At 42.1% G+C, this 21416-nt stretch overlaps 1 protein-coding gene across 3 annotated transcripts in view; it reads left to right on the top strand.

Moving 5' to 3' along the window:
* The first annotated feature begins 838 nt into the window (after window positions 1-838).
* The window catches only part of TMEM229B (transmembrane protein 229B), a 40941-nt gene continuing 20363 nt past the window's right edge, over window positions 839-21416 (top strand). Inside the window, exon 1 of one of the 3 annotated variants that reach the window (XM_056851463.1) lies at window positions 839-936. Coding sequence is in view for 1 of the 3 variants with exons in the window: in XM_056851462.1 (XP_056707440.1) it covers window positions 20823-20837 (15 nt within the window). In the remaining 2 variants the exon portion in view is untranslated. Of the gene's footprint in view, window positions 937-12015; window positions 12094-20743; window positions 20838-21416 lie in introns of those variants that run through there. The other 2 variants (XM_056851464.1, XM_056851462.1) reach the window with 2 other exon arrangements.

The following is a 21416-nucleotide window of genomic DNA, read 5'->3' as shown; positions in this document are numbered from 1 at the left end:
TTGCCTTTTGTCTTTAAAATTTCCATTTCATCATTGTTGTACAAAAAGTCTTCATTCCTTGTAAAGTGCAAAGTTTTCCATTAGTGTTTCTAGATTACTTCTCATAGAAAGGAAGAAACAGATATAAGATGAATTAAACTCTTCTGGAAGCATACATTTGTATACCATTGCTATGAATAGTACATGGAAAGTTAATCAGACTCAAATATATTTTTCTGTTGTCCCTCACTGACATAACTTTCCTGATTTCTTAACCATTGTTTAGAAACTGGGAGGTTGCATACTCTGTTAGTTTCTCTATCCTTTCCTCTCTTGTGTAAATTTGCTCTGCTCTCTTTCTGTTGACCTTAATCACAGCAAACATTTCATCAGTACTGACATGAACCATAGTTGATGACAACTAACCCAATTTCCTCTTTAACTAATCTAATCTTCCTCAAACTTAGTTTCAAATCCTGGCTGGGCAGGAACCCTGTTAGAATATACATAGGAAGAAGCAGTGTCTTGTAAACTTGCACTCATTTCAGGTATTTTGAAGCAATGAACTTGGGAGAACAGAAAAAAGAAGATAACAAGTCCTTAAATGTATGCTTCTGAGGGTTTTTTAATGCATTGATTTGCTCATCCTTGTAAACAGTATAAGATCTAATCTGTAGTTTTATTTTTGAATTTATAGCCCACCCTCATTCCAGGCCAAGTTTTCTGACTATGTAACACTTTGTAGTGTGTGATTAGACAATAATTTTAAAACCTTGCTATTTTTATTTGGGATGTCATATCTGTGATGTACAGAAGTTCTAATGGAAATGACTGTTTTTTTCTCTTGAGATATTTAATAGTTTCTTATGTTTTACAGCTTCTGTTCACACTTGGAAATGGGTCTTGAGACCTAAAGTGCATTGAAGTAGAAGAAACATTTTTCAGCTTGAATGAACAGTAAGGATTGGCGATAAAAGCCCTTTATACATTACCTTTTTTGTGTGCCACGGTTGTTTTCTCTGGACAGTGTTGGTTGTCACAGTAGTGTCGATCATTTTCATTTCAGACAGATTGTTGGCATCCCTCTTACACTGAAGGGAAAAAAGTATATGAGCAGAGATATTTGTGTTTAAAGCTGATCTATGGGTAAATTCTGGGAGATGATCTTTTGCAGTAAGGAGAAGCTGATAGCTAACAATCTTGCTTGACAAAATAGACAAAATGTGATGGCTCAGTTGTGCAATACAAAGATCCTCTCTGCTGAAGTGACTGATCATATCTGTAACTTTCCTTTCCTCCAAGGCACACAGGGTAGCTTAACTGTGGTTATTTTATTTTATCCTCACCAAGTTAGGCTGAGAAATGATGGCAAGCTTGAAGTCAGCCAGGGACTTGAGTGGGAATTTCAACCTGGGAGCCTCAGGTCTAAGTGCAGCATTCTACTCATTACCCCACCCCATGTTCTTGCCTAGAAGTGCGAAAGAATAGCCTTGTAAAAGAGAAGGATGTTTTTTTATGATGACAACTCTGCAAAGGGTATTTAGAAGAGATGGTGGTTTACTGAGCAATGGCCTGTCACAACTCAGTGTTCGTTGCATGAAACTCCCCAAAGTGATGATATGCTGTTTATTTATTTTTTGCATTTAAGAAAATAGTGCCGTATAATTGTATAGTAACATTGACCTAGAAATCAATTTTATAACACATGGTAAAATGAAATCACATTGCAGTCACAGTCTGTGATGGCTAGAAAGAGAACCTCAAGACATGCACTTGAGACCACTTAATAGAGATTAGATAGTCTTTAATATCTCGTGGCCAGGTGAGTATAAAAGTAATTTTACCATCAGTGCTAATGCTTGTGTGGAATGGGGATTCTAACCCACACTTATGTTCTTAAATTGTAACATGCTGGTTCTGTATTTATGTTGTCATTTTGTGGTGTTGTAGATTAATTATTGTGTATGTGCCAGCAGTGTACGTGCTGCACGTTGCTTAACATTTTTATCACATAGAGTAGAACCCCCCCCCCTTTCCTGCTTTTCTTAAAATCCATGTTGGCTACTTTTAACAGTGCATTTGGATTCTGATTCTTCTGGATTAAGTAACTGAGAATAAGAGAACGATCTTTAATATGCACCTTTGATACCCTGCTTTAAAGTATAAACCATGCAATCTAGATACCGCTCCTTTTTTCAAAACTGGCATGAAATAGGCCAGATTATTACAGTAAATTTCTAGGTTAAATCCCAGAATCAAAGTCTGACCTATTTTTTACTAAGAAATATCAGTTGTTGAACCAGGAGTGTTGTTAGTAAAAGAGAATAGGAAGTAAGTTAGAGGACATCTAAATAAAACTGTATTCTCCCCACCCACCCCAATCATTCAGTAATCTCTGACCCAGATCTCACAAAAGCTTGTCAGGTGGTAAACCCGTTTCTAAGCTATACTATATCAGATGGGAGCTCGCATGACTGAATGAACCTTTATATCAAAACAAATACCTCACATAGAAAATCAGATGTCAGAGAGAGGGGTAGACTAGCTCTCTCTCAACTAATATCTAGTGTTCTCTGTGTAGGTAATGTTTGTTTTGTATACAGGACCATTCATCCATATGACTGTACCCGGTGTCTGCAGTATGAAGTGGTATAGCCCAGATACAGGTGTACCATCATCACAACTGTTGTTCCTGAGAGCTAGGCCTCTGTGGAGTGGATGGACACTATGAAGGAGTTCTCTTAGGTGTGTGTGTGTGAGGGAGGGAGGTGGGAGAGAGTGATTTCCACTGAATGAAGGAGTTTTGCTCCATACCATTATCTGGTATTCCTGCTTTGTAGTAACAAGACACTATCTAACTATAAGCAGTGAGAGAAGGTATCTAGAAAGAAGATGGCCAACAAATTCAGCATTTAATATCCTTAGCGTGAAATATATGGGTCAGTTATGATATTTTATTTGCTTCATTTATACCCTGCCTTTCTCCACAATGTGGATCCACAGCATCTTGTGATGATAAAAAGGAGGAGAGGAGAATCATATAACAACCCTATGAGGGAGGTTAAGCTGAGTATATTTGACTGGCCCAACATCACTCAGTTAATTTCCATGATAGAGTAGGGATTTGAATCTGGGTTTCCTAGATCTCAGTCTGATATTCTAACCACTATACCACATTCTTGAGCAGACTTGTACAGTACCAGAAGTCTGGCCAAAATGTCTATTTTTTTCACCTACTGCAATAACTAGTATGGCATATTTAAGTATATTTTTTAATATATACACAGTATGTACAGAAATGTACATATCTCAACTACATATGTTTTTTTGACATGCAGGATATTGATTGTAGGCCCAGTATGGATCTCACCTTCTCTAGCTTGGTCATTTGTAGGGTTTGCCAAAAGTGAGAAAAGATTCTACAGAAGTGAAAAGAGATTCTACTACTCTTAGACTAACCTCCATGAAATTCTTTGTATGTAGGAAATAGTGTGACGTTTGTGTGTAATCTTGTACATAGCACAGCTAAATACATACATGCATGTATTCACTCTGTTAGCGCTTTATTCATTACTCTTCCATGTAGGTTTTGTCACTTTGAAGCAGCTCTTAATTTTGCAGTTTGGCTTGCAAAGCAAGGATAATTTGTCATGTCTAGCAGCAGAGTTTGTTTAGGAAACATCATTAATAGTAAAATGTGTCATTTAGGAAAGCAGTAATGCCAAATCCCCTTCAAACATGTTTAAACTGATATAAAATTATTCTACTTTTAAAAAAAATTCAGCTTCTTGCACAAACTGCAGTTGTGCTTTTGTTGATCATACTTGCAGTTTTTGTCCTGATAACCCTACAGCCCTTATGTAGAAGTGATAATGTAAGCTGTCATCTGTTCTGTGAACTGAGTGGGGTGTTTTGTTTATGCTAAGTATCTACTACTAGGCTTCTTTCAGTGCAATCCTAAAAGCACTTTCCTGGGAGTAAGGTGCATAAGATCTGGGTAGGATATTTAGTGAATCTGCTTAGGATGGCACAGTAAAACACATAGAGGTATTCGACCCTGCAAGACTCGAAGATCTTAGGAAAATATTGTTATAATCTTCGTTCAAAAGCAGTTGCTTTGTCTCAAACCTAACATCTTTGGAATTGATTATAATGGGAAAGAACAGATCCAACAGTTCACTATATTAGCTTGTTTGCTATGCTTCTCCCTTCTTACAAAGTCACTTAATTGTCCATCTACTGATAGTTCAGATGATAAACTTAAATAACTAGGTAGCAACACTGTTGGGCAAGTAGCTGGGAAAGAAAGCCAAAATCCATTCAAGCACAGGTTTCAGTAGTGAAAGATGCCAGTGTAAATACTTATTAGGAATAGTGCTGTTACACTGAGTCTTGTTAGAGTATTTACTTTATCCATTATATACCCTTTGCTGTGAAAGAACAGAGACTCATTACACAGTCATTCAGTTTGAATGTTATATGCTGTTTTTCTCTTGGAGTTCTCATTCATGTATTTCAGACTAAAGTGAAGGCACGTTGTTTTGAAAGTTCTGTGGTCCATTTCTAGCACACCACTCTTATGAAAAAACTGGAGTGTTTTCGTTTTAGTGTGGGGGGGGAATTAAAGGCGTTGTCATCCTGTGTTTTGACGACTGCCATTAATTAATCTGATACAGTAGTTGGAGCTGCACCCTTCTTACTAAATCTTGTCCCTATGTAATCTTGTCTTCAAGCTCTATGTGAAAGATGGATTAGAGCATAAAGAGGATCTCATATGTTAAGTGCCTTCACTGTCGTCTTTCCTTTATTGCATAAGTCTTGAGAATTACTGCTTCTTTGGTTAGAGCTAAGTGATGAGGCTTCATGTTGAATATCAGCACAATCCTAAGTGGAGTTATAGCCTTCTAGCCATTGAAATCAGTGGGCTTAAAAGGGTATAACTGTTTAGGATTGCACTTCTAGATTTTGTGCTGCTGTTGCTGGTTTCATCTCAAGGTAGCATCTTTGTCTGGAATCAAGTATTTACTATACTCTCCTGTTGCAGTGTAAGATACCTCAACGCCAACCAATGTTTGTTCTTTGGGATGGTATGAACAGTGTGCCTGCCAAGAAGGTAACAAAAGATGAAGCTAAAAATAAAATTCCCCAATCAATTAACTAGATAACTATACGAGAGAAACATACAACATTAATAAAGTGCCCTTTCAACTTAGGTAGATCTTGACAGATTGAAGCATCACTGGAAATGATCACCCTCCCTTTTTGTTCCATCACTGCAGATGGAAAATAAAGCATGAAAATAAAGCCTGGAAAAATGGGGATAGCTGAATCGCACTGTTCCAGCCTACCCTTCTGTAAAATGTGTTCACCATTAAACTGTGGCAGTAAGTAATCTACAATAGTAATGGCTGTTGCTACTTTTTTTGGTATTTAAGCAAATGTAAAGCTAGATTCTACTCTAGTGAAAATCAATATCCATTCAGAGAAACAAGTTATTCACATTTCACACCAGCTTGAGTTTGGGTCTGTGTTGTGTCTTTGGTATGTGGGGTTCCAGATTTATCTCAACGAGTCTATGTATAAAGTATGTTTTCATTTGCTTGTTATTTTTTCATTTGCTGGTTTGTTAATTATATTTACATCCTACTTTCCTTCTAACATGAAACTGAAGTCAGTGTACATAGGGTTCCCAAGCGGTTTCCTATGCAGGTACTGGTGATATCCAGACTGCATGGTTTCAGTAGGGATGCAGTATCATGTGCCCTCCAAGCATGTCCTGGGCAAGTGTTGTATGATTTATGGTATAAAGATTCTACTTGTGTTTTGAGAGGAGGAATAATCTCTCTCATGCACACACTGTTTATTATGTATGTATTCTTGCAGGGACCCAATGGATGTAGTATAAGAGCTGTGGATGCTGTAGTCCACTCAAACAAATATGGGAGTGCGTTCTCTGTGCTAAACCCTAATTACGAGTCATGATTCTGTCTCCTTTAAAAAAAGCCTGGAGATCTTAGAACTGATGGGTGTGGAGGCTGGATCTCCAGAGCTTGCTGTTGTGGCAAGTATCATTGAATGTCTACATAACGTCAGGGCATGCAGCTCTTCAAGGCCTTTCATTGTCATTGGGCTTTAAATAGATCTGCGCCTCCCGGCTGGGAGGCACAAATCTGTTTAAAGGGCCCCCCTGTTTAAAGGGTATCCCCCTGAAGGCGCGCGGGGGAGCGAATTTTCCCTCGAACTCCAGATCCCCCCCGAATTTCCGGGGATCCGAAGCGGGGGAGTTCGGACTTCGGCACGGCCCGAATAAAAACGGGCTGAATTTTGCCGAAGCCGAACTATACCGAATTTTTTTTTCAACAGCCCTAGGTCTAGCATCTTTGCTGCTCTACTGTATTTTTACTGCTATTTAGCTATCATCAATATATCTAATTCTCAACAGGGCCAAGAAAGTGGATACTTAAATCTAGACACTAGAGCCATGAACTGACAAGACATCTTTCTACAAACTTGAAAAACACATCTGAAATCTATAAAAAAAAGGAATTGGGGTTTTAATCCATCAAATAACAGAAGCAGCACCTGTAGTTTTAAGAAATGAATGCCCTCAGTGGCCATTGCTAAGCAACCGCAACAGTAAAAGGCAGGAAGAGGGGCAAGGCCCTTTCTAGGGCTGTTTTAGCCTTTGAGAAAGGACTCCTCATGGCCAGGCCCACCAGCAACCAGTAGGCGACTTGTTAACACCCAACTTGCATGATTCACCTAGGACTGGCTGTTCAAAAGCAGCCATCCCACAAAAAGCAGTGTAGTGTAATGGTTAGAATTTCAGACTAAGATTTGGAAGAAACAGGTTCAAATCACCACTCTGTTGTGGAAGCTCACTGGGTGACCTTGAGCCAGTCACACATTTTCATTCTAATCTATGTCATAGGGTTGTTGTGAGGACAAAATTGAGGAAAGGAAAATGTCCCATGCAATTCCTTGTGGGTTCCCCATTGTGCGATTGGGGCTGGCAGACAGCACTATGCACTTGTGACCAGTGGGGTGGCCGGCACCACATAACTGGGCCATAGTTTTCCTGGGGAGGAGCTGCTAGGGGGTTGGAAGGAAGGAAAGTTGAATATATGGGGCAGATAAAGGTAGGTTGGCTGGTGGGTGGGAAGGAAAGTAGGAAGCTGGAAGAGGGGAGAAGATATGGGATACTCAGGGAAGGGAAAGTGGAAATTGTGGGGGAGGGGGAAATGAGATGCTTCCTGCAAGTCTTTGTAGGTCCCGTGCATGTAATATATAGCTGAAACTTCATGCCCATTTTTCATTAGTTAAACAAAAGCAAATAAATGACTCCTTTCAGAACACAATAAAAACCATGGAAGAACCCAGGAATAGAAGTCAACTGTCCCCACTGCCTTGTACAGTGTATGTGGCAGTTGGAAAATGTTAATCTGCTAAACTGCTAAGCAGCTGTGCTCTGACCTCAATCCCTATTGGATCAAGAGGAGTTTTAACTGATGAATTACATTTTCTACTCTAAACCTTGGTCAAGCTGATCTGTGGGAGATACTATGAGAATGGATGTTTCTGTTCAGAGGAATCTAGCCCTCTCTACCCCCAATGTTAGTAAAGGTCTTCTGGCCATGTATTTTTAAACTATAAATTAAAGCTTAAAAGAAGCTGAGACATATCCATTTAAAGTTGTATGAAACTATTATTTTAAATTATTTAACTTTTATAAATTCACCAGTCTGTGTTAGTAAACCAGAATTGCCTTAAAAGGTTACTGCTAATCTAGTGGTCAGAAAAAACCAAAACGTGAATCATCAGTTTTTCATTAGATTTGTATCCAGCAATAAAAACCATTATCCCTAATTAGAATGAAGGAAAAAATACTGTTTAGCAATGCAAAAGGAGGTCTCTTTTTTTCTGCCAGCATGGAGCCAGCAGGGTATAGGGGAGCCATCATGGTGTAGTGATTAAGAGTGGTGGTTTGGAGCAGTAGACTCTGATCTGGAGAACTGGATTTGATTCCCCACTCCTCCACATAAGTGGCAGATGCTAACCTGGTGAATTGGATTTGTTTCCCACTCCTACACATGAAGCCTGCTGGGTGACCTTGGGCTAGTCACACTCTCTCAGCCCTACCTACCTCACATGGTGTCTGCTGTGGGGAGGGGAAGAGAAGGTGATTTTAAGCTGGTTTGATTCTTCCTTAAGTGGTAGAGAAAGTTGGCATATAAAAACCAACTTCTTTTTCTTCAGGAAGGGCTGCATCTGTATTAGCTGTGTTCTGACATAAATGGTATTGTTCAGAGGGCCAATGTCCTTCCGCGTAGCTCTTCTGTCGACAGTGGTAACATCTTGCACTTAAACTAAAGGTTGTCTGTATTTTCAGTGAGAAGAGTCAGTTGTGAAAACTGGTTATGTTGAGCCAATTAGAGCTGTGAATATTTGGACCTACGATAATGTGTTTTAAGTATTTGATCTTGATCATAACATTAGGCATGGGGTAGAGAAAGTGGATGTATGTCATCAAGTCACAGCTGACTTGACTTATGGCGACCCTGCAGGGTTTTCAAGGCAAGAGACTTTATAGGTGGTTTGCCATTGCCTGCCTCCGCGTCATGACCCTGGTAGTCCTTGGTGGTCTCCCATCCAAATACTAAGCAGGGTTAGCCCTGATTCCGAGAACTGACGAGATCAGGCTAGCCTGGGGCTATCCAGGTCAGGGCAGAGAAAGTGCATACAGGGCGTTTTTTCTCCCCTTTTGATAATGCTAGAACTTGGGAGCACCCAATGAAATTGATGGTAAACCATTTCAGGACAGGCAATAGGAAATACTTCTTTGCACAATGAGTAATTCAACTGTGGAATTCACTCTCAGTGGCGGTACTGATGGCCACAAGCATAGTCACATGAACACATGAAACTGCCTTATTCTGAATCAGACCCTTGGTCCATCAAAGTCATTATTGCCTACTCAGACTGGCAGCGGCTCTCCAGGGTCTCAGGAAGAGGTCTTTCACATCACCTACATGCCTAGTCCCTTTAACTGGAGATGCCAGGGGATTGTGATCTAATGTGTGATCCTATTTTCCTAGAAGAGCTCTCTCCCTTCCCCCCTCCTCCCTCCTGTTGAATGGAGGGGGAGATAAGCTTGGGCTCCTCAAAATGCCAGCCCTGGATATTTCCAAATATTTCCAGAAATATCAGGACCAAGATACTTATATTGTTGAGAATCCCAAACATCATCTGGATACCCAAATAGACCCGAAACATACTGTTAAGGTTTTTCTCACATATGTATTCGGACTGGATATATATGATCGCAGATCCCTAGATCCTACAGTATTTGTGGTAGTGCCAGCAGTGATTTTACAGTGACAGCTACTCTGACTGGATAGATTCTCAATCACCGGCCACAGCCTCTGCTGCCTTTAAGAATAATCAGACTAAAGGAAGCTTGTACAAGGGATAAATCTTTCTCTCTTCCTTTGCAAGATTCTCAAAGAAATCCCTCAATACTATGCTTAGTATTCCAAAGTTCTCATTATATATGGTGTACTTTTGTTGTCTTCTCTTCAGTGGATTCAAGGATCCTGATTCCTGAGTCTCATTATGGGTGCCTCTGTTGCTTTCTAGATGTTCTTAGCATTCAACAGCCACTGTTGATCATTGCTATTTCTGCATTTTCTCATGTGAACACATGAAGCTGTCTTATATACGGGTCAGAGTATTGGTCTATCAACAGCAAGATTCTGTTCAGTCGGAAAGTTTCTTTGGTCTGACTTCTAATAGCTAGGTTAAGAAAACATGAAGGGTTTAACTAGTGTCTATTTGTGAAGAAATACCTGAGACAGTAAATTGAAATGTGTTGGGCATGTTTCTGATGTAATCCTCCATTTGGAATGTAGACATCTGCTTGACCTCCCACATCTAGTTTACAGATGGAGGGAAGAAAGATGCCAGATAAGCATAATGCATTATCCAAAGCCAGGTCTCTCCATCAGTACTTCAATGGTTTTATTTGTTTGTTTACAGAATTTTACATTTAATTGTATTTAGTTTACATTGTACCCTGACATGGAAGGCCAAGGCTAGTCTGATCTCATCATATCTCAGAAGCTAAGAAGGGTCAGCCCTGGTTAGCACTTGGATGGGAGACCGCCAAGGAATACCAGGGTCATTATGCAGTGGAAGGCAATGGCAAACCACCTGTTGGTCTCTTGCCTTGAAAACCCTACTGGGTCTCCATAAGTCAACTGTGACTTGATGGCACTTTGCACACACAGACAGTTTACATTGTCAGTGTTGCTGTATTCATGAACGAGTGGATTAATGACTGAGTGCAGTGTTAACATCCTCCTTCCCATAAACTCTTGGAATGGGGCAGGTAACACTGGAAATAAATACAAATTCATCAAACTCTGTAACGCCCCCTCAAAGGTATTGACTTACCCATTGTGTGGTTCATCATTGCTGAGACTTTTACAACACTTGTTGATCCTGAAACTCTATAGTGACTATAAGACTTGCATCACTTCATATTTTCTTTCCCATGATGACTTCTTTCCCAGGAGGGTCTATTTTTAATAGTTGCTTCCCAGAAGATTCTAACTCTTTAGTTCTGGAGTTCTGCTGTTGCCCAGTTCTCCAAAGCATCAAGACACTCCTGCTTGCAATTACCTACTTTCTCTAGGCAACTAATGCTTACCGTCTTTTTGCACATGGTAGAATCAGCCTACAGTAGCTACTGTTTAATTGTGCGGAGCTGCGGTGGGCTGTTTGAATGTAGCTAGGTTTTGCAGACTCCCTGAGAGACATATTTAGACCAAAAAAAAAAGCAAGCGTTCATAGGTCCTTTCCCCCTGACTGCCATGCAAGTCCCTTATCAGTCCTAATAAGCAGGTCCCCAACAACACTTATCTCCCTTACAATAGGAGCTTGTAGGTTAAGGGGAGAGTTTCTAAGAATGGCAGCCAACCTTTGGAGCAAGGATGCCACAAGCAAAGCTCTAGAGAGCAATACAGTATGTAAGCTGCCTGGATGGTTTTGCCTCTCATCTTCTGAGCTACAGGTCAGGCAGCGGTGCAGGGTGGGAGAGGCAGATATAAATGTGAACCTTTAAGGTGACTGAAACTGGCTTACAATTGCCTTGCCTTCCTCTATTCCTCTCTACAAGTTCTACAAACCCCTCCTATTGCTATTATTTATGCCACTGTTTGGCCACTCCTGTCTGACCTAAGATATGATTCACGTTCCTTGCATCCCACTCTTCCCTTCCAAAATTCAGTGGCTAAGAAAGGATAGGAAAACTTTGTTGTAATCACTAGCTGGGTTCCCTTAGCCAAATCCTCCCTCTGTTCTCATGGGCTTTGGTTCTCTTAATCTAGGAAAAAAAGGTCTAGGCACCTGGCCCATTCAGCTATTGCTCTGGATTAATCAAGGAACATATTACTTGGAATAGTAGCAAGGGAAAAGTTATTGTGAAGTGAATTTCTGTTGTGAATGACCTTATCCCTATGAGGTAAGGTGGTTCTTCAGGCTCTAAAATGGCCTAGTCCCACACTCTTAACATCTGTATCACCATTAGGAAGGTTGCTACTGCTCTCCCAAAATACTAAAATATATCCTATGTGTCAGTGGTGCAGCCGTGATCACAGTAGAAAAGGTTCACTCTCTGATGTCTGCTGCTGTCAACTATAGGTAGAGCAAGTTATTCGTAACATTTACCCTCAAGAGCCTTAAAAGAATGGCAGGTGACTTCCATTGCTGTTAAAACTAGAGTACCATTTGGGCCTCAAAGAATGTAGAGATATTGGCAGCCAAACAAGGGGATGAATAATTCATTCCCAAATGCCTCCTGAGCGTTCCATCCATCTAGACTGCTTGGAGTTGTAGCTGCCAGAGAAGCAGACAGATCGACTTCTAAAGCCACAGGGTTGAAACCTTATAGACTCTGTTGCTTTTCATCAGCCTCTTGCTCAGAAGACTGCAGCTGCTTTGATGCTGGCTTGAAGGGTAAAGGACCCTAGATTGTCACCCCATCAAAGCTGAGCTAGTCCAAGAAATTCTATTGTGAGGACAGTCCACTTTAGCATTTGGCATCTCCTTCTCTAGGTGAGTAAATACAATGAGGTGGTTTGGCTAGTTTTACCAGAAAGAGTGTGGGTGACCTGGTTAGGGCAACAGCTCGGCACTTTTAGTGGGTAATGGTTTTGTTTATGTGCCAAGCAGCCTCTTGGGGGCAGAGTGGAAAGTTTGGCTTTGCCAAAAGCTTGCTAAAAACAGTCAAGGCTTTGACATGGTCTGAACTGCCATCTTAAGAAATGCAGTTGCTTAAATGGCTGTTTGGAGAAGCCAGTTGACGATGTGGAGTAACTTGCTAGCTGGGCAGGTGTCCATATCACAGTTGGCAGTGAAAGCTTTCAGAGGAGGAATTTCTCTCCCTGTCTCTGTAGAGGTCTCTTCAGGTCAGGGGTGAGGTGCATTGGCAGGGCAATGGGGACAGGAGGTGAAAGTCTGCCTAGAAAGTAAACAGAACTTTGTCTCCCGAGCTATCAATTGAGCATCTGTTCAAAGAGTGGGAATGAGCTGCAGAACTTCCTCTTCTTTGTTTGCTGATCCCCTGATATGGATACGTGGGGCCACTCCTCATCCTCCACATTTCCACTGACAACTGTCTCGTTAGCAAGCTTGAGGGCTGTGAGGAATTGTAGTGGAGGTGAAGAAGACGAAGAGTTGGTTTTTATACCACCTTTAAGGAGATTGAAACCGGCTTACAATTACCTTCCCTTCTTCTCCCCACAACAAACATCTTGTGAGGTAAGTAGGGCTGAGAGAGTTTTGAGAGAACTGTGACTGGCCCAAGGTCACCCAGCAGGTTGCATATGGAGGGGTGGGGAAATCAACCTGGTTCGCAAGATTAGAGTCTGCCACATGTGTAGGAGTAGGGAATCAAACCTGGTTCTCCAAATTAGAATCCACCACTCTTAACCACTATACTACGCTGGGAGGGATAATCAAATGGGATTTTTTTCTCCTGACCCAAATCTCCATCCTTTAGGATACTATATCCTCTTTAACTCTGAACTGCAGCTGTCCCCCAAAAGGCGAGGTCAGGCATTGCTACCTCCTTAAGGTTGCCAACTATGATTTGGAAAATTCCTGGAGCTTTGGGGCAGTGGCTGGGGTGGGAGGCATTTAGGAGTGTGAAGCCATATAGTCTGCCCAATGAAGTTGCCATTTCCTCCAGGGAAACTGATCTTTGTAGTCTGAGATCAGTGGTAAGGCCGGGGATTAACATTAAGTCCCACCTTGAGGTTGGTAACCCTATACTGCCTTGTTGGCACTGGTGGACCTTCAGTTAAAGCAGGCTGGGTAAGTCCCCCCCCCCATGTCACCAAGAGCACTTTACTTATGTAAAGATAGAAGAGCAGCTGTTCCTTTATAAAGGAGATAGTAAAGGCAAATCCTTGGGGGTGCCAAACCTGCTTGTTGACACTGAGCACACTCTAGTCTGCATGGCTCTGAGCTGTTCTCTCATTATGCTCGAGTGTGATAAACTGACTTTTATAGCAGATAGATGAACAGATCATTATTATAGCTAATCATAACCTGCCTGGCCTCTGCATGGATAATGGAAGCTGAAAAAGCAGGACATCCACAGACAAGGTAGGGGTCTCTAGTCAAGGGACTTCTCAGGTGTGCAGAATATATGACTTTAATTAACCCAAAGTAAAGGCTTTTAAAAAGCAGCCCTGTCAGGACTTGAAAACTCTGTAGAAGACTATCAAGAGAGCCTGACCATTAATTAAAGGAAAACAGGGGTGGTGGTGCATAAATTAGCCAGCTCAAGTGCCTGAAGGCTCGGCAGGAGGTTGAGGGCTGGGATGGAGTTTCCAAATTGTATCTCCCTCTTGTGATGCCTTGTGGGCTCATAGCTTGTTTATGTATAAACTCAATTATCATGTAAGCAGAGAGGTATAATAATGTTCTTGTGATGCCCCTTAGAAATAACAGCTGGTAGGTGTTTGAAGTGCTCAGATACCTGCCAGCTTTGCTCATGCCTCACACGTCCATTGCAAGCAGGGATCCAATCCCTCAACAGGCTACTTCCCTGAGTGTGAGGGGCCTAAGTATTGAACTCACTCTCATGTGTAGCATGGTGCAGTGCGAGGCAAAATGAAGTCCTCCTGGACAAAAATCTACATAGATTTTCAGAGGAAGGCACTGATGGTCATGGATTTTTCACATCCCCACCCCTGGTGTCCTTTCTGAGCCAGGGAAATTTTGCCCCCTTTCCCATCCCCATTTCAACCTGCTGACTAATTGGTCACAATAACAATTAAACCAATGGATCTGCAACTAAACAGAGCCTTCATACAGTATAAGGGTATTATGGGCCTCCTAGGCAGGCACAGGAGCAAATATTTGCTTGTACCCTCTGGAATGCAGAGACAGAAAAGGATAAAAACAAATGCCTCCCCTCTACCCTCTCACACAAAATGCACCAGCAACAGACACAGGACCAAACAAGATGAGAAATCCATGGTAAGGAAATCCCTGGGATTTCTCTAAACGACAGATCAGTGACAAGCATGATTTTGGAGTCTCTTAATGTTTTGTGTACAAAAGCAGCCTTTGGGAATCCTGATTTGGATTGGTATGGTGGTGCTGGGTGGGGAGAATAAGCAACTTTTTAAAATTCAGGACCAAGTTGGTCTAAGTAACTGGTGTATGAAGGGCGGAGAAAGGAAGAGGAGGAACCATACAACCAAGTGTGAGGCTTCTTCCAGACTCATTCACATTGTATCAAATGGTGGTTTGGCCCTGAGTCTGAACCATGCCTGTGTGTAATATTCATAGATTCGGTTTTAAACATGAAGTGTAGACATTAACATATCTATTTGTCTTCAAATCAGATTTCATTTTAAAACCTGTTATTTTAAAGAAGGAACTCTTGCATAGCGGAAATTAAATCATCTGATAGATATTTTTTTTACGATCTGATTTTTAAAATCAATTTATATCCACTCTGGTCTGCATAGTCCCTGAAATGGAGTATACAACCTTTCATTGCAAATCACTGAATGTGAGGCTTTAAAAAAATCTAGTTTTCAACAGACTGACTGCAGAACTATCATAATTACCTGTGTGATTTCTTACTTAAGTGCAAAGAAGAGAATCTTAGTAATGACATAGAACCTGAACTTTCATTTTTGCTGTGGGACAGTGTAAATATCTGAGCTAATAAAGCCAATTTAGGAGGGAGCTGCGCATCCTGGTTCTGCAAATGTGGAGCCAGGATTGTATCCCTGTAGGCTATTATAACGCTCTGGTTGTGACAATATGTTCTAGCCATGCTTGCCTAAATTTGCTACCCTATCCCCATTTACTTGAGAGCTAATCTCATTAAATGTAATGGACCTTCTAAGTAAACATATGTAAAATATGCTGTAAAATATACTACCCTCTCAGTGCCCTTTTCAGATAGTTGAAGTTTGGGGGGGTGTATGGTAGCCTTGTAGGCTCTGTATACAAAAGGATGGTCAATGCACGGGTGTTAGGGCAAGGGCAGCGCCACTTCCTCCTCCACAGACGGTGTATCCTTTGATAGTGCTGTTATTTGTTTACTTCTCCATATTTTTAACTGCCCCTATCCTGGGTGTTTGTGACAAGTAACCATGCTCAGTGCAATATCAATTAAACCATCCCATACTAGCTCAGTTGCCTGCATCCAGACATCATGTACGTTCCTGTCATGGATACTTAATCCAATATGACCATTCAGATGATTACGACCTCACGTGATATGTGGCATGCACCAGTGTCTTTGTCAGGACAGAAACTGCCCTATGGGCATGTTGTTCCCAGTCCCAACACCTGGAACCCCGGGCAACCTCCCCAAACCTGGCAAAGCCGCCAAACCACTTTACCATGAGTTCCAAGGTAATCAAATTGGATATAATACAAAGATGTTTTGTTTCTAAAAGTCAAAGTAAGAAAAATAAAATTCCAGTATATTCTCTAAGTTGAAGAGCAAAAAAACAAAACCATGCTCTACATAAGACATAGAGCACCTGTAGTGAAGACAGCAAATCTTATGTGAGCAATCTGATAATGGTGAATGGAAGAATAATCCAAATTATGGCAAAATACAGAATGGTAGCTTGAGCATCAGGTACATATGTCAGACAGATAGGCAAAGAAAAAACAGGCAAGAGAGAGAGAGCCCATCCTACACTCCTATACCTAATTATAGGGTTTGGCCTACAGCATCAGATGATACACTTCAACCAATGAGATCTTTCCCCTTTAGGAATCTTACAGAAAACACTAGGTATTACTTCTTTCTCTCCCCCCAACCTCCTTTCTCCACAGCCAGGCCTGGTTTTCAAAAATGACTCCTAATTAACACATTCCACTGCCCAACCTTGGGAGAGATAAGGACCTATAATTCCCTAGCCAGGTACACCTGCTCGGGCTGACTGGGCCTTTGACTACTCAAGTTAATCCTTAGGTGGAATGAGGGTACAATTGCATCACAGCCTTCTCCGTATATCCACTACAAATAGAACGGATACAAACTAGTTGCATCTATATCCGCAGCACTAGTTTAATGCATGATTATGACTGGCTAGCATATCTTGGAGCTTAGCTTCTATTGTTGTATTTTGTGCACCTCCTAAGATCCTGTAGATTCTAGGTGTTCGTTCCAAAAAAGAAAGTATTGTTGAGAAGACAGCCAACCATTGGGTCGTTATTCTCTGATTCCACTAGGGTTGCCAGGTCCCTCTTCGCCCTGAAGAGGGCAGGGTTTGGGGAAGGGAGGGACTTAATGCCATAGTCCAATTGCCAAAGCGGCCATTTTCTCCGGGTGAGCTGATCTCTATCGGCTGGAGATCAGTTGTAATAGCAGGAGATCTCCAGCTAGTACCTGGAGGTTGGCAACCCTATATTCCACATAAATAGGGTTGCCAACCTCCAGGTACTAACTGGAGATCTCCTGCTATTACTTATCCACTTCTCCCCTTACTGGCCTGCACTTTCCCTCTCCTCTTCAACTCTTGGCAGCTGCTGCTTTCCCTGTTTTCCTTCTCGCCTACAGCTTGTCCACTCTCCCATCTCAGTCCTCCTTATCTTCAAAGGAGCCTAAATAAAACACAACAGTAGTGCCAGGAGACCTCAATGCTAAAATCTTGCCCTCCATTTTTGATTGCCTAGGTGTTGTGGGGTTGCCTTGCCAACCCAAAATGGCAGTCAGAATATTCCAAGATAATCTCAGCAGATTTTAATACTTTTAAATTATTTTGTGTTTTAACTTTTTAAGATTTTCCCGCAAATCTGGAGTTCCCTCAGGCTTACAAAAATCCTAGTCCTAGGCTAGGGTTGCCAGGCGCCCGTTGGTGGCAGGCAAACCCCCGGCAATTTACCCCTCTGCCCGCTGACCACCTGAGGGTTGGTGGGCAAACGTGTGCATACCGTGCGCATCACGTCTGGTTTAGAGCCGGAAGTTCCGCCTCGCGAAGGGCCTTATACCTCTTAGTTTGAGTGGTAAAGGGCTGCTTTACCACTCAAACAAAGAGGTAAAGGCCCTTTGCGAGGTGGCACTTCCGGTTCTAAACCAGACGTGACGCGTGTGCATTGGCGTGCGCATGCACACACACACGCACACACACACACACATGCGTGCTTTCCAACAACAGCCTCCCGCCGGAGGAGAGGAGGGACCTGGCAACCCTATCCTAGGCGGCCTCATTGTGCAGATTGTTTTAACCTGTATGCTTTAGCCACTCGTGGCTGTTGGATATGTAATATGGAAACTAGTTTAATTTTCAAACATCACAGGCTCAAAAAATTCAGCTTTTCATTATGCAAAATATGGTTTATTTTAGTCAAATCTATATTTCAGCAAGGGTTAAGCAGTCCAAGCTAGGTTTCTACAACCAAACCAGATATGGGTGCAGCTTTTCTCTCATGAAGGACTTTCTATAGGTCTATATTCTGTCTTACTACCCTCAACAGCCTTCACTGAGCTCAATCCCAAATTGCTTTCTTTACCTGCTGCCCATGATTTCTATTTTATTGTCTATTAAATTTCTCCGTTTTGCTTTTAGGGTAAATTATCTGAGTGGGCTCAGGTGACACTGGGGTGGATCCAGCCACTCTTGCTCAGCAAAGTTTGAAGCCTTTCTCCAATTTAAGCATCCTTCCTCATTTTAAGTGACTCTCCCTAAAACAGAAGAGCCACTGAAGTTGGAAGAAGGCTTCAAACTTTACTGAGCAGAGTGGCTGCGTGCTATAGAGACCAGGTTTCCCGTTTTAGCTGGAGACATTCCAGCCTTCCTCTTCTCCACCTGCTATCACTCAGCAGGTGGGAAAACAGCCAGAAATTCAGTGTCGTGCCAACAGCACAATGTCACTTCTGGCAAATACCCAGAAGTGAAGTCATGTCACTGCCATGACACTCTAGGGTTCTGCCAAACCTATAGTTTTATTATAGAGTGTTAGTGAATCTGAGGCCATTTATGTATGGCTGTTTCCTCACAGTAACCCCGCCGACTACTTTGGGGCTTTGCCTTGATTGTGCATGTGTTTTCCGACCATCAGAGGTCGCCTCACTCTTCCCTCGCGTTTCCACGTATTTTGCCCACGTTTTCTGGATTCATGTTTAGCCGGAATCCAGAAAACTTGGGCAAAACGTGCAGGAATGAGGCGACCTCTGACGGTCGGAAAATGTATGCATATTCAAGGCAAAGCCCCAAAGTAGTCAGTGGGGGTGACCGTGAGGAAACAGCCATGCATAAATGACCCTAAGTTGTCATGCCAGCGTGATGATGTCACTTCCAGCATGATGTCATTTCCCCCCCATCCCTGCCCCTCCTTCTTGCACTAGTTCTATCTACTGCATTTACCATATTGTTTTGAATGAACTCTTTACACTTCTCCTGGTTCTCTGAATATTGTTTGTATCTGTTAAAGCAAATCTAGTTCGATTTATTTAGTAATCTAGCAAGAATGGCCACATTTCTAGGAGTTGCTTCATGTATCTCATTGTGAATTTGCTTTTTAACTTCCAAATTGAGGGAATCTGTTCTTTGTTTTTTTTTAAAAAAACATTAATGGTACCAGACTGGTGCAGTCCTTGCCTGTTCTCATACCAGTATCGGAAATTTGCAGTTAGCTAGAATTGAATCTTTCCAACCAAAGAAGTGGTTTTTCTGTCCAGTTTGGACATGAAACGCTGGCTGTGCTCCTGAACGCTTGCTGTGTTGCCCTGCAAGACGGACCCTCTTCTTGTGTATTTGTTTGCTCTTGTTTAGCACTGCCTAATGGGTGTAATGAGTCCTCTGTTCTCTTTACAGAAAGAGATGTTAATTATTTCCTGCCGACTAATTATACAGCTGATGAGAGCAACTGTACTGCAATAATATTTCCTGTAAAAGGGGAAGTTGCTAGAGGAAGAGCGGGGCAGGAGGACAATAGAGATAGACAAGAGATGAGACTAGAAGTGAAAACAAGTGCACAAGACCATGGAAAGGGGACACACAGACATGTCACATGAAGCTTTCAGGAGTGCTTCAGCATTAAAGAAATCTCACCTCCTACTGAGCCAATCCTGTCAAGCTAGTCCAGTGAGATTTCATCACCCCACCCATGCCTTGCAGTTCCCCCTCCTCTGTTCTCTCTGACATACCCTTTTGACTAATGGCATCAAAGAGAAGAGTCAGGCATGCTGTGTGCACTGCATATTCTGTAAGCTTTTAGAACTGAGTGCTACCTCATGAAAATCCTAGACTACCCAGATTCCCCCCCACTGTTGTGCAGCCGCTGCATTCTATGAAGCTTGTATGCTAAAATGGCAGTCTCATGGGAAGCTGAAGACTGCTTCTCACTTCAGTATTTGTACTCAGTACTCTTAGCTGATTACAAAAGCTGCGAGTTATGTAAAACAAAGCTGAGAACGAACCAGAGGTTCTTATTTGGTATTTTGGCACTGAGAGGTTACATGTAGGAGGGATGCCAGGATCTAGGGAGGTTCAACCACTATCAGGTTCTCTTGAATCCAATTTACTACTTACTTATTCCAGTGAAGGTACCAGGATTCACTGGATATGGAGATCTTGGTTCTCTAGTTGATCAGGACAAGGTGTATCCCATCTCCAATGATGCTGTCTTGGTTGAGGGGCTTCTGTAAGCTAGGGTTGCCAACTCCACATTGGGAAATTCCTGGAGATTTGGGGGCAGTGCTTGGGGAAGGCAGCATATGGAGAGGGAAGGCAGCTCAGTGGGGATGTGCCATAGAGTCCACCCTCAAAAACTGCAATTTCCTCCAGAGGAACTGGTCCCTGTATTCTGGATCAGTTGTAATTCTGGGACAATTCCAGGATTCACCTGGAGGTTGGCAACCTTACCTAAGCAATGCATGTTTTTGTCTCTGTGGCTTGTTGCTCTTTCCAATGGGATTGCTGCATAGCTGCTTTTCCCCCATTGCAGGCTTGGTGGATCTTAGCTTTGTACAATGTTACATGTCTCTGATAAGGCTGTGGTATATGAACGCCCTGTCACTCTTGCTGCATTCTCATTTGTTTCACACACTTTTTGTTTGTTTGTTTGAGATTTCAACAGTCTGTACAGTGGCCATTAAATATGACTACAGCTGCCAGAGGGCTGTGCTAGCAGGAAGTGGCCTTCCCTCCGCTTCCTTTTGAGACAAGAGCGCTGTAAGCTGCTGAGTGAGCGTTCCCTCGGCAGGAGAGAGCTGTGTCTCCCAGCTGAGGGTAAACTGCCTGTGCACAAGATTTGATTTCACATGCTCTGAAAGGCACAAAACGCCACTCCAGGAAATGGATCATTTCAAGGTAACATAACTCTTTGCTGTAGTTTACATTTCAAACTTTGCCTCATGCAATGACCACCTGGCAGCAGAATAGTTGGATTACAGCAATTATGCTCTCACTGTCTCGTTTTCCACTGTGACAAGGGCACCCTTGTGCAAGGGGAGTTAAATTCTGTGCTGGTTGTTTGTCAGCTGTAAGGATTGTTGTCTTCCTATTCAGCAAAGACAATGACAACCCCACCCCTGTCTCTCCATGCTAACTCGCTAGTGGGCAAACTTCTAGGGACAAGTTAATGCAAATGCTTAGTATCTCTGAGACCTCCAAAAATGAAAGCAAATTTAGAAGTACTGGTGATGATAGCTTCATCCTGGTTACTTGTTACTTCTTTCTGTAGATATCTGATTATCTGTAGATATCTGATTAGTTTATCCTAGGCTGATGTGTATGAATCATGACTGTGGGTTGACTAGAGGTCATAGTTGGTTGTTTAGGGTCTTTTAAAAAGGTCTTTTTATTTTTCACACACTAAATGTGCAGCTATTACTCATTTGTTTCAGGTAGTGCTCAGATTTCAGGGGGATGAGGGTATGGCTCCTCTTC

Source organism: Euleptes europaea, chromosome 6 (assembly GCF_029931775.1).
Source record: "Euleptes europaea isolate rEulEur1 chromosome 6, rEulEur1.hap1, whole genome shotgun sequence".
NCBI lineage: Eukaryota > Metazoa > Chordata > Lepidosauria > Squamata > Sphaerodactylidae > Euleptes > Euleptes europaea.
The sequence above is the reverse complement of the archived record's forward strand: the minus strand, read 5'-3'. Positions and strand labels throughout refer to the sequence as shown.